Source organism: Pocillopora verrucosa, chromosome 13 (assembly GCF_036669915.1).
Source record: "Pocillopora verrucosa isolate sample1 chromosome 13, ASM3666991v2, whole genome shotgun sequence".
Lineage (NCBI taxonomy): Eukaryota > Metazoa > Cnidaria > Anthozoa > Scleractinia > Pocilloporidae > Pocillopora > Pocillopora verrucosa.
Window position 1 is genome coordinate 16,152,307 of NC_089324.1, and position 12,814 is coordinate 16,165,120.

General features: G+C 36.6%; 1 protein-coding gene across 1 annotated transcript; it reads right to left on the minus strand.

Annotated features, from left to right (window-relative positions):
* Nucleotides 1-1,723: 1,723 nt before the first annotated feature.
* On the minus strand, nucleotides 1,724-11,499 carry LOC131794945 (spermatogenesis-associated protein 17). The gene is made up of 13 exons (XM_059112509.2): nucleotides 11,357-11,499; nucleotides 10,763-10,852; nucleotides 9,845-9,926; nucleotides 9,392-9,442; nucleotides 9,260-9,278; nucleotides 9,039-9,123; nucleotides 8,214-8,283; nucleotides 7,137-7,409; nucleotides 6,278-6,378; nucleotides 5,755-5,802; nucleotides 3,323-3,391; nucleotides 2,962-3,022; nucleotides 1,724-2,172 (listed from the first exon to the last, which is right to left on the minus strand). Exons 1-13 carry the CDS (start codon nucleotides 11,422-11,424, stop codon nucleotides 2,113-2,115), a joined length of 1,077 nt encoding a protein of 358 aa, XP_058968492.2. The 5' UTR covers nucleotides 11,425-11,499; the 3' UTR covers nucleotides 1,724-2,112.
* Between the last annotated feature and the right edge of the window lie 1,315 nt (nucleotides 11,500-12,814).

Consider the following 12,814-nt stretch of genomic DNA (forward strand, 5'->3'; position numbering starts at 1 on the left):
TGTAGTCTAATTTAATGGTCTCTCTAAAACCGAAATGATGACATGACAACTGCTTATTTTCTTGTCAGCTAACCATGACAGAAAAAAAAACATTTAAGTGAGCAAAGAAGTATCTTGAAGAGGTAATATGAAAATAGTTTTCCTTTGCGTTTACAATTTGTTGCAACAAAAGCCAGTCAGTTGAGAGAGTACCCTTGACGAGTTCAATAAATAATTCCTCTGTGATTACGAAAGTTACAAAGGGGGACGAAGATTGTCAAAACAGTATTCTGATGCGAAAATAAGAGAAGGTTACTTTCCTCTTACAGAAGCCTTAGCTCAGAAGTTTCTTGTTTCTTGTTGTGGAAAACAATTGGATAAAACCTGTTTCCTTTCGATTGCTCGCTGCTTTCAGGTTTGGTAAGGTCATGGAATCGTTCTTCGTTCGTTTTTCTTTCCGCTGCGGTAGCTTTCTTTTGCTCCTTGAGGCGATATCTCTTTCGGCAACACATCCACACATAGAAATACGCCAGAAAACAGAAAAACAACACTGCAGCGACCAAGAAAAAGATGATGAATGCCAAAGGCGCGCGGTGGAAGAACATTATGACCACTTGGAAATTTTCAACTAGGACAACAACGGTGTAACCTTTTCGCTCGGCAGGGAGAAAACCATAACATCAAGTAATTTAACTGATGATGAATGCAGGTGTTTTGCGTCGAAATTTGTTGCAAATACAAAGTATTGACCGTAAGTAATAGCGATCTTAAGTGAGGATCGAACTGAATTTGCATCTATCAACTGAAGCAAAATCCTTTATACAAATCTTTTGAGTTCGGCGGAAGCCTTTTCTTCTGCAGTAACAATTATCTCTGACGTATATACGTTATTGAGATGGTGTGCTTGTTGTGATATTGCTGTATATCACAAAAAGACAGATTTGAAAGGAGATTTAAGTACATATTTTGTGTTTGTTCCGTCTATGCGTCACTGAAAACTTAAAAATCATTTGTGAAATCTTCTCGCCCAATGAAAATTCCGGCAAAATCGACTAAATACAAATGCAAACGGCAAAACGATTCATTGAACATACACCACAGTTGCTACCATAAAGTAGCTTAATAAATCTAACAAAGAATACCTTTGATATTGAAAAAAGAGTCCTTCGATTTTCGCGTTGTCTTTTAGGAAAATCATATTATATATCAGATTCATATAGATTTGAAATATCTTTACGTTCAAAATCAAAATTTGGTAACAGTAGCTATAAAATAAAATTATCAAAACCATGACCCGGCAAATCTGCGATTACAAAAAGAATTTATTAGAGAGTTATATTAAATAGGGAAGATCCATGGACGCCCAAACAGATTTCGTAATAAGGAAATCAACGTAATATCAATTTTAAATCTAAACTATTGATTACATCAGAGAACATCCTCTCACGAATGTTAAACTCATGAAACGTTCAATCCAATATCATCTTTCCGACGAACTACGGTTTTTCAGAGTCAAATTTTGTGTTCAATGAGCAATCTGCATAAAAATGAGAATTTGGACAGAGGACAACGTTTTGAAGGGCAATGAATTCAACTAAAAATTTTACAAACGCCGAGGTTTAATAGAAAACCCTTCGTTTCTTACAAAAGGTTTCACGAACTGACCAGCTGGTGCTCTCTTGAACACAAGAAGTGCCGAAAGTATACTCACAGAGCACGGAAAAATCCAGAAGAAAATTCCATATTCAAATAATTAATCATGATTTTATTTTCGTTATCAGTTTCGCATCGCGTATTTTACAATTTAACTGTAAAAACGCGACCCATCACAGTGAATATTTACAAAGGAGAATTCGCCACGACAAGTTTTAAGTTCAATTTTCGCTTTGACTAATAACAGATTAAAAAAAGATGCAGAAGCACAACTACTTAACACAAATATGGAAGAAAACGTAGACTAGAATGATAAAATTAAAAAATAAAACAAAAAAATTAATGGAGAGATTTTTTGAAAAATAGAACCTACTTCGATTTCTATATTTTACACGAAGCACTTTGAAGCCGAAATAGTAACCATCATCTGCATTTTAAGTGGTAACCTGCTATTTAAATATTGTAGTATTATGTTCAACATCAGTACGTTTTCCCAAACTGCTCGAAGATTGGAATCGGCGATGTCACTGTTTGAAATCTCTGCCAAGAAAAAAAAATGTACATATACTAATCAATATTTTTCCCAAGGCCGGTAACTTCTGCTAATTTAGCCCAATCATCGAAATAGTACCTTTAAAGGTTAGCATTAAAGTCGAGACACTCTCACCTCAAGATATTTCTAATTAGACTTCCGGAAGTTACGACCATCATTTCCGTCAATATCATGTAAATCGCTACCCCCTTCCCTAAAAAGCCAACTAAACCCAACACAGCGGTCAAACGTCTGCGCATGTGCGAACTTTGTAAAAGCTTAGAGACATGTTTTCAGTCCGTCAACAAATTTGTTTAACAGGAGTTGCAAACAACCATATAAGTCAGTGATTCACGGTCTTTTAAAACCGTGAAACTTTTCTGGTGAAGTTCAAAACAAAAATGATAAAGCACCGAGATATCCGTCCTAAATTAAGCGTTGTGTTTGAAGTCTCGAGTTTTCCTTTTTCCTTCTTTTCTTTCTTGTTTTTAATAATTCATTTACATTTTTTGCACATATTTTGCGTGACAGCGTTGTTTCTTATGCTTTACTCTAAAGCTTTGCGCGGGTAATTGACGCGCGGCTGGTCAAAATTGAACCACCTGCGCATGCTTGACGTTTGATCACTATGTTACTAGGCCCTCCCCTGACGTGTCTTTATCCAGTTCCGTATGAGAGAAAGTTATATCATACACCAATCTAGAAGGCACGAATAATGCGTCGCAATAACCGAGAGGCCACAAATGAAAATCACAAGACATGGTAACAAATTAGAGGAGAAACTGTGTAGTTCTTACCGAAGGCGTGATATGTCTGTCTACGTTTTCTTCTCTGAAATGCTTTGTTCCATAAGGAAGACTAAAGAAAAAGAACGTTAAAATTTTCATATGAAAAAAATAAGAAAAACCATGTAATGAATATTTTCTATGTATTTAAAGTAATCCGGGATAATGCTTGCTTTCCTTTCCTTCGCGCTCTGATTGGTCTAAAAAAAACTCGCGCCACTTTTTCCACCAATCAGAGGTAAACTGGAGCCAGTCGCATGTTGGTGATACACGTTTTCCCGCGCTTTTATCACACGCAGTTATTTACAAGCTCTCATTGGCTCCTTAAGATATTTTCCTTTGCTCTGACTGGCTGTTTTGAAACCGAACTCACCTTCCATACTGTGACGTTGTGTGTAGTAGAGGTTCATAAGGGCGCTCTCGATGAGTACATGGAACAAACCTGAAACAATCAGAGGTAACAGCATGTAACTTCTTCTAAATCAAAACACCATTTAGGTGACCGATAGTAAAAATTGGATAACAGTCCTGGACAACGTGATACAAAATCTTATGATACAACATAAAATTCTCTAAACTGAAAACTAGGAAATGTATGAAATTCAGTGAGGAGAATTACACGCAGATCTCAAAGGTCACCTCGTGATGGATTCACCAAACCTTGAGTAGATGATGAATAGTACACCCAACATGATCAGTAGAATAAGATGAGTCCAACGAAGAGTAAGGAGAAGGATAGTTCCTGGGCTTCCTGTGGCATTAGTCCAGGTAAGAAATATGTTAAAGAGAAGGTTCGAGAAGGTGATGGATTGAATCTCCTTCATTGTATGATTGCAGAGGAAACTGTTAGCTGTGGAGAGATTGTTCAGAGGAAAGAAATTGCCGATGATGTTCACATTTCAAGGAAATGGGAAGCTTCTTTGCCAGACAAGATTCTACTCGCAAGTGTTATTTCGGTCTTGTAGTGTGATATGTAGAGGTTAAAGGCTTCCCTAAAGTCCGAAAAGGTTTTTGAGCAACTTTAACGTAACGGTTGTGAAAAAAACCTTTTCAGACATTAGGGCAGATTTTTGCCAAAGCTAAGGATCCTGTCACGAAAGAACAACGAACAACGACGCTATTTATTCTATTCCGTGCAATGACTGTGATCACGAGTATATCGAACAAACCTCACGTCAGTTTGGTACACGTTTGAAAGAGCATAAAAAAGCGGTCTTCTTTTGCAAATAAGAAAATTCAGCTTTTTCGGAGCATACATGCCCAACTAACAATACAACTGGATGGGATAATTCTAAAATTATCACCGCTAAACGGCGTTACCACCACTGCCTTCGTTTAGAAGCCTGGCATATCAACTCCGCCCACGATCCTTTAAATCGTGACGATGGCGGCGTACTACCTAACGCCTAATTACACCTTGTCAGAAAAAAAGGGCAGCTAATTTATGAGCATATAAAAGGACCTCTTGTTAGAGCAATTTGATCACTCCTGTAACCCATAACTGCAAAGAAAAATACTTCGGTTTTGCTTTACTCAACAATTGGTCCCAAAAAAAATGAGGTCACCCCTTCGACCAATCAAATGCAAGTGACTAAAGCAATCGTGACTTGGTCACCCGCGTTTTCCAGCGCTTTGGACAGTTTGCTTTTTTTTTTCATTGGCTGAATGTGTTATTTTCTACTCTCTCATTGGTTGTTGGGATCGTTGTGGTTTTGGTTTTCTGACAATCGATCGAAAAGCGCTGTACTACCTCAGTTTTAAGCGGAAGAGTGCCACAGGCAAAAGCACAAGCACTTTTATAGCATCTGCCAACAGAGGAAAGGATGAAAGATAATAGAACATCTCAAGGTAAAAATTGCCAAAAAAGTAATGTATCCATCAACTGGTGAAATACGATACACTGGTGATTCCAAGATACACGAGTGAGATACACGAGTGAGTCCAAGCGTTCGTCAAAGATAACAAAAGAACTCAGTGGAAAAAGCATGAAAGACTGAGACTTTATCAACATGGAGCACGTTGAGGAGTATACATCATATTGCAAAGCAGTTTTTCTTGCACGGTTCGGTCATCCACTAGATTCATAGGAGAAACCACCGCTGTCACGCAAAATATGCAAAGAAAGTTGAGACGTTCATAGAAATTTGTAAGAGGGAGAAATAGCACATGAAAGGAAAACTCAAAACTTTTCGAACACAAAGCTTATTTAATTTCGGGTTTCACGTTGATTTAGCGCTTTGTTTCGAGCGTTATCAGGAAAAGTTTACGGTTTTCAAAGACCGTAACGTACTCGCTCGTGTGGCTTTTCTAACTCCGGTGAGAGAACTTGGATGTAAGAGCCTGAAAGCACGCCACCTAACCACGATCCCTGGCTACAGCAACGTTAACACATGCGCAGACATTAAACCACTGTGTTACACTTTGTAGCTACGGCGAGACAAAAGAAACAGGAAACAGGCATGGTAAAGTATGTGAAAGAATGCAGGAAAGATCCAAGCAATGATTGATGAAAGTACCATCAACCTCATCCCAGTGGTCCTGTTTGTCATGCACGTAGTAATCGGGACACCTGGCTGGCCAGAGTTCGCTGAGCGGGCTCTGAGAACAAGATTACGAACCCATATATCGTTCTAACTGGATATATGGCTGATGAAGAGAAATGACAAGGAGGTGATTATCAAACGCGCTCGGTCCACTTTCATAGTCGCGTAAGACATTCTAAGATATGGCTCAGTGTCTCAGTTGAAAGACGCTTGCACTTTCATCAACATCTAATCGTTAGGACAAGATAAGTTGACAACTCACTTATCATCTATCAGTCTTGTTACCCATTCATCAGCTTTCATGTCAGCTCTAGGAGAGAGAAATGAAAATATAACACAGTAAATGGTTTGAACCGAATAGTATCATTTGACCCTTTCCCTCCCAACATCTCAGTAGTAATTCTACTTGCTGTCTGCAATACAATTCTTATGATGATAGTTTGGAGAATTTGGTATTGGATCAAGTTAAATAATCCCCTTATTGATATTTTTCTTTATTCTCATTAACCTGTCTACTTGATATTGTATTAATATTAAAAGGGGAAAGTATATCTTGGTCACTTATGGGAGTTCAAAGTCATGTGGTCTGATCTATCATCAAGATAAAAGTATAGTCCCGAGTTGGACTGTTGTTAATACTAATACTTAATGAATAAGAGGGTAAGTTTCTAAAGAAACTGTGGTGCTGAGTCGGTAGGGGAGTATAACAAGGTAATTTGGTATTATCAACTGAGTTAATAACACCAGCTGATTACTTTACAGCTTAGAAATCATTCAGCGTTTACCTTGCATCCTCTGCTGAGAGGTAAGAAGTGGCCACCCTTAATGTTGGATTTAGAGGTTTGTGTCTCTGCTGCCACACCTCATTTGGAGTACGGAATGGACCCTTAAGTTAAAAAAGAACTGTTGGTTACCAATCCCAGGTACTGTTCACTACATGTATGTGGGCAATATAGAAGCTGAGCTGTATAAGGTTCCAATGTTGGGACTGTAATTATAGGTAATAACATGATTTCAAGTGCAATTTGGTGTTAGTAACCACAAGTAAATTTTTCAAAGACAGCAAAATTGGAGTTATTCAAGCAAAAGCTTCTAATTGGTAATTCCATGTGGTACTGCGTTAACAAAGCTTAGCAAAGTGGAAATAACTTTTAAGTTTGTGGATGAGACCCTAGCATGTAAATGCAATCAAATGACAGCTCCTAAGTAGTACTTTCACATGGTACTGTTTATCATACTGTACAAGAATGAATCCTAACATTAGAGTCTGTGAGTGAAACCATAGAGGGTAGCATGAGGCAGGGGAAGGAAAGTCCTGTTTCAGACAATTTCTCACATCACAACATTAATTTAAAAGGGAAAACTTCAAATCCTTCCTCGTATGTGCTAGATTTCAGGGGAAATCTTGAGAATTTCAGGAAATAAAAGAAAAAAAAATCACAAGTCAGTTATATTTCAGGAAACAAACTACACCTCACACTGGTTAGTAAATTCTCAAATCATGCTCATAGGTCTTTCTTTGACCTTCACATTACATTTAAACCCTTCATCACATTCAACCCAGTGTGTCACCATTCAATTGAATATTTCTGAACTGTTCTTTTCATCTAATCTCAAGGGTAATATTTTAAAATCAATCCTTACTTGTACTTTTGCGGTTGACTTCATAGATATTGGAGGAAGAGGCACAGTTTTGGACTCCCTTGTAACAATTTTAACACTTCGAGATTGATCAAGAATCTGTGCTGCATCTGATTTCAACTTCTGCCGGCTTCTGCGGCTTAAAGGTCTTGCATTCCTCAACTCAATCTCTTTTGCTGATGGTTGTGGTGGGAAAAAGGGTGAGTTGTATACTCCAGGGATTTGATGAGTGCTGATGTAATAATGTGTTTTTCTTGCTTTTTCCTCTTTTGCAAGCTAAAATAAGAAATTAACAAATAGTATGTTTTACTCAGTGTTTTATCATTCTCAAGAGGAAAAATAAAACTTGTTCATGTGTCAGAGGCAGACATTGTTCAATCATAAACATCACATATTCTTTGAAGAAGTAGCTAGTTGACACTTCGACCCTTAGGAAGAACGGTACATAATCTCTCCTTACAATATCACCACTGAATCAAACATCGAGGCCCCTAGGAGAATTAACCCTTTAACTTCCAAGATCTCATGAGTAATTCTCCTTACTATCTCCTATACAGTTCTTGTGATGTTAGTGTGGAGGATTTAGTATTGGATCATCTTATAATCCCCTAACTGATATATTTCTTTATTCTCATAACTTGTCTGCTTGATATTGTTTTGATATTGTAAGGAGAAATTCTTTCTTGGTCACTTATGGGAGTTAAAGGGTTAAGGCTAGGATCATTAACTAAAGTAGCTCTTCATTTGAAGGGGGTAAGTTTCTGAAGAAACTGTGGTGCTACATCGGTGGGAGAGCATAACAGGGCTATTTAGAGTTATCAACTGAGTTTATAACATAAATTGGCCACCATAAAGAGTTTAAAGGCTTCATTGGAGTGATAGTCAATTGCTAACTAGATATTGGTCTCTATCATAAAAAGGTCACTGTCAGCCTCACTCTAAATCACAGGCTTGACAACTAAGTACGTAACTGTAAAATGGCCTGTTTTCTACAACTTGCAACCTCCTGCTGCAGATGCCTGCAAGTGAGTTATAAGCTTATCCCAGTTTCTTTATGATAAAAACTTCACATCATTTTACCTTTTCTTCCATTTCCCTTTTTTGTTCCTTTTCTTGTTTTGATTTAAGAGCAAACTCCTCCAACTCTTTCCTGAAACCATGGATAAAACATTAGAGATCATCAATATTTTCTTAAAAATTTCTTTAATTTGTAACATGTACACATAATATCGCAAGGCTAACTTAAACTACTGTGCATAACAGTACAATCTTGAATTTCTGTGCTTGCACAGAGAAATGACAAAAAGCTCACATCAACATAAGAGAATGTGCCGAGAGGTCAGCATGCGAGAGTGAGCATGATGCCAAGAAAAACTAAAGGTCCATTTCAAAATTCAATGATTTGCACAGTTATAGCACTGACTTTCCAGGAGTAACTTAATATTCCCAATCACTTAACCCTTTCACTCCCAAGATCTCATTAATAATTCTCCTTACTGTCAATTCTTATGATGTTAGTTTGGAGAATTTAGTATTGGATCAATTAATAACCTTCTTTTCTTTATTCTCGTCACTTATCTGGTTGACATTGTATTGATATTGTAAAGAGAAATTGTGTCTTGGTCACTCACTTATAGGAGCAAACTCTTCCCACCCTAACATCAGTATGCATATTCTCCATACAGTTCTATATATATTTCCTAAGGAGTTGATGTGGAGAATTTGTTTCATAATCAAGAGCTTCTTTAGTTGGTGACCATTTCCTTTATTCTCATTACCTTAATGTGTGATTTGGGGGTGATATTGTAAGGAGAATTTATATGCTAGTCACTCTTACAGGTTAAAGGGTTAAACACTAAAATTACCAAAACTAGGAGGAAACAGTTACAAGGTAAACTCTCTCACCGAACTACTTCATTCTTGATCACAACTCCTTCCAAGTACCTCTTACGACTGTAGTAATTGTAGATATATTTACGCACATAATAACCTACATTAAATAAAAAAAAAGTTTCAAAGTAAGTTGGTGTAAGTTGTGCTTCAGAGGGAAGGGTGATATAAATCACGCAAAACTTTTTATTACACATCATTAAATTATTCATGATTCACATCAGAGCATAAATTACCTCTCCATAATTTCTGAATCTGAAAGAAAAAAGTGTACAAGTTCTCAGTTATAACATTAAATAAAAAGCCCTCACTAGAAATAAATGGAGGGTTACCAAAAAATAACATCTGTAGCTTTGTCTTTCACTTACCAGTGTTGCTTGCTTGTTAAAGAAATCAGTGCGCATCATGGCTACTTTTTCCTAACAAAAGAGTAAGTTTTTTGTCAAATTCTTAAATCAAAGATGTCTACAAATTTCCTTAAGTATTAAAGTTCTAATTTTTTAAAGAGAATTATACCTCAAAGACCAATATTCAAGTCTCGCATAATTCAGCCTAGTCAGTTTCTGGTTCCAAAATTTATATGTTGCTTTGACCAGATTTGATACAATACCCCCTTGATGTTCTAAACTTTGTATGATTGACACCACCATGGAATGAAAATTTAGAGGTTACAATGCAAAGACCTTGCTGTGCTTGCTCTTGGGCCAAATTTTTATCTATACATTCCCTCCACTCAGTCAATAGATACATATTATCTTAGCCAATGTCTTACTTCATAAACAACAATGATGAGAAAAGAGCTTTATTATAAATCTTCTTACCTGTACAATCTGTCTGTATATTTCTCTACCTTTGTGTCCCCGGAAATGTCTTTGCACTGTGGTGGCACAATAATGGAGAAATCTGCAGCAAAAAACATATGTGCAATGTGTACTTTTCAGATTGGCATGATTAAACAATGACAAATAATATAATTTCCAATGCCATACTCGAATAAACCCTTTAAGTCCTAGAGGTGATTAACCTGCAACATCTCTCTATCTTATCTATACATTACCCAGCAAACAGGTGATGATAATACTCAAACATATCAAGTAGAAGTTGTTATTTTGATCTAACACCAAATTCTTGTTCCTAATTTATAAGGAAATGTTTATTAACTAGAGAGGAGAATTGAAAATCAGATCTTGGGAGTTAAATGGGTTAAAGAAGGAAGTGATGAATGATCTAGTGTACAATACTTTTCCTCATTTTGATTTCTCGATAAGACATAGCTTGAGACAATTAGGTTAGTCCTTGCACCCTTAAGACAACAAGGTTAACCCTTTAACTCCAAGATCTGATTGAAAATTCTCCCTTCTAGCTGCTACACATTTCTCTGTAATTTAGCTACAAGAATTTGGTGTTAAGTCAAGATAACAACATTTACCTGATTTGCTTAGGAATTCTCATTACCTGTTTGCTGGCAAATGTAATGAATATAATAGGGAGAAGTTAAATGTTAATCACTTTTGGGAATTTGAGATATTTACAAGCAGTGTGGAAGTCTTCCTTGCTGGTTCATAACTAGTTGGAAAAGGAGATACATTTTATTGGGACAAATATAGATGCCCAATTATTTTCCATGGGAAAAGGGGCTTAAGCAACGTAGCAAATTCCTAAAATAATCATTGGAGAAGCATTTTACTAGAACATATATACAAAGGAATGTGCAGTTCTGTAACATGCACAGGTCCTACCTCAAGTAAGCTCGAACTTTAGTTCCTCTAAACCAACTTTGGATTTTAAGCGCAGCCAGGAATTCTTTATTTCTGTGATCCTCGGCATCTCTGCAAATTCAACAACAAATTGGTATGAAAATGATAAAGTTGACATATTGTTATCTTTTATAATGATCCTTGTATGCGTTGATAAGTGATTAACGTCAATGGATGGCTGTAGCGAAACACTATGAGTGAATTACCGCAATGCTATTTAAACAGTGTAGTGTTTTTCATGTCAAATATTTAGCGAGAGAAACATGTTTTGAATACCTGTTGCTTGCGCGAAAACTGTACTACAACATCGAAACAATTCAACCGCTTAAGTTCTTCCCGACAGAGCAAGACCATTTACGGTAAAATAGTATATTAATCGGTGACAGATCGCCGAAATCTTTCGCCAATAAACCTTATTGTATAAATAAATAACACAACACTAGAGAGCAAAAATACTACAGTGCAAAATGTTGTTGAAAAAATTCAAAACTGAACGTGAGTGGTTATATTGAAAAGAAGCTAAGAATAAAATAATAAATAAACGACACACTTATAGCTTCAAATAACTAATCTAACCTCTTATTTTCGAATAACTGATCGACAACTTTTCCCCTTGATTCCATCAGTCTCACGAAAGTCGCCATTTTGTCTTTCTGTCCAAAATGTTTCTATGGAAACGATGACTCTCAATCCCAATGTCTGCGCTTCCACGAGCAACCGAGCGCGAGCATTGGTAAAGCGCCACAATAATTCGCAATTCCTAAAAGACCAAGATCTAGATTTCAGCGTAATCTGGGATTACTTAAACATTTTAATGAACGTTTTCTTAATTACAAGCTCTCCGACAAAGACTAAATTCCTGTTATTACATAAAAAGCAGCAAGAAATTAAAAGTGGGGGTCAGCATTACTGATTTGACAACTCGGCAGTTTCACCGCTAAAAATAGAACATTTGAATAAACAGGAGCTATGCATGTATTCTCTCCTGGACCTTATACAGTTCAGGTTCGTTGACTTTCCAAATGATCTTTGCTTCATCGCATCACTAATTTGCTTTCCACTTCCAAAGTGATTTCCCGGTTACCCGACTTGACATCCCACGTGCCGACCACGTGCGCGTATGGCCAACGAGGAAAGCGAGCGTGATTTTAAAAATGAAAGGGCTAAGCGTCAAAGATTTCCTTTTTCCCTGTTTATACTTTCAATTTTAAGTTTTATTCCTTGTCAGAAAATTGATCTCCAGGATTAATACAGTATCCATGGAAACATTTTTTTTATGGTTTTAACAGTTCTCGTATTTCTGCAGCGAGGTCAAAGTCAAGCCAGGGTCTTTTTATTTATGGCTATGATACAACTTTTATTTCTTTCTTAAAAGCGTTCTCTAATTAAAGTGGTTTTTCGAAAACACATTCGGTTCGCATACACATTTGGTTTTTAATCTTTTACAAAGTAAGCGAGTTGTTTTCTGTTGACAAAGACATGTTCACCGGAAATAGTAGATCGTGAGCACGGCAAGTTTGTACCAATTTAACAGCTTCTGAATGTGACACAATGACGAAAAAAGGTAATTAACTAAAAAAAAAAATCAAAAATTGTGCGTGAACTAAATCCTCTTCAACGCTAGGGGATTAGAGTCACTTTGCCTGCACAGTTATTTATAACAATAGAGATATTCCCCAATCTAAATTGTGTTAACAAATTCTCGGATGAATTGAAAAATTTCGATACTTTGTTGCTGTTTATAATGCAATTAGGTTAATTTTAGGAATTACTTCACCTAACATCGGCTTTGACATGTCTCTGTTTGTATACAAACTCCAACAAGCTTGTTGCTTCCTTGACCTGTACGTGTTAAAATCGCTTATTGACACATCTAATCAATATACCTCCATAAATGACGAATGAAAGAAATTATGCGCCAAAGTCTATTTTCTGATTCTTTACGCCCTGTAAGAGAACATTAAGAATTCGCCTTAAGGAGTGGAAACCAGCTTTTGCTTACAAACCGACCTACGCTTTTTTACTCGAGAAAAT

What these genes read in the sequence shown, in the direction of transcription:
- LOC131794945 (XM_059112509.2), bottom strand. Translation starts at nt 11,424, where the DNA reads ATGGCGACTTTCGTGAGACTGATGGAATCAAGGGGAAAAGTTGTCGAT. An exon ending in CAGTTATTCGAAAATAAGAG is followed by an intron (nt 10,853 to 11,356) that starts GTTAGATTAGTT and finishes TTGAATTTGCAG; the next exon opens with AGATGCCGAGGATCACAGAA. An exon ending in TATACAGACAGATTGTACAG is followed by an intron (nt 9,443 to 9,844) that starts GTAAGAAGATTT and finishes CTCTTTTGTTAG; the next exon opens with GAAAAAGTAGCCATGATGCG.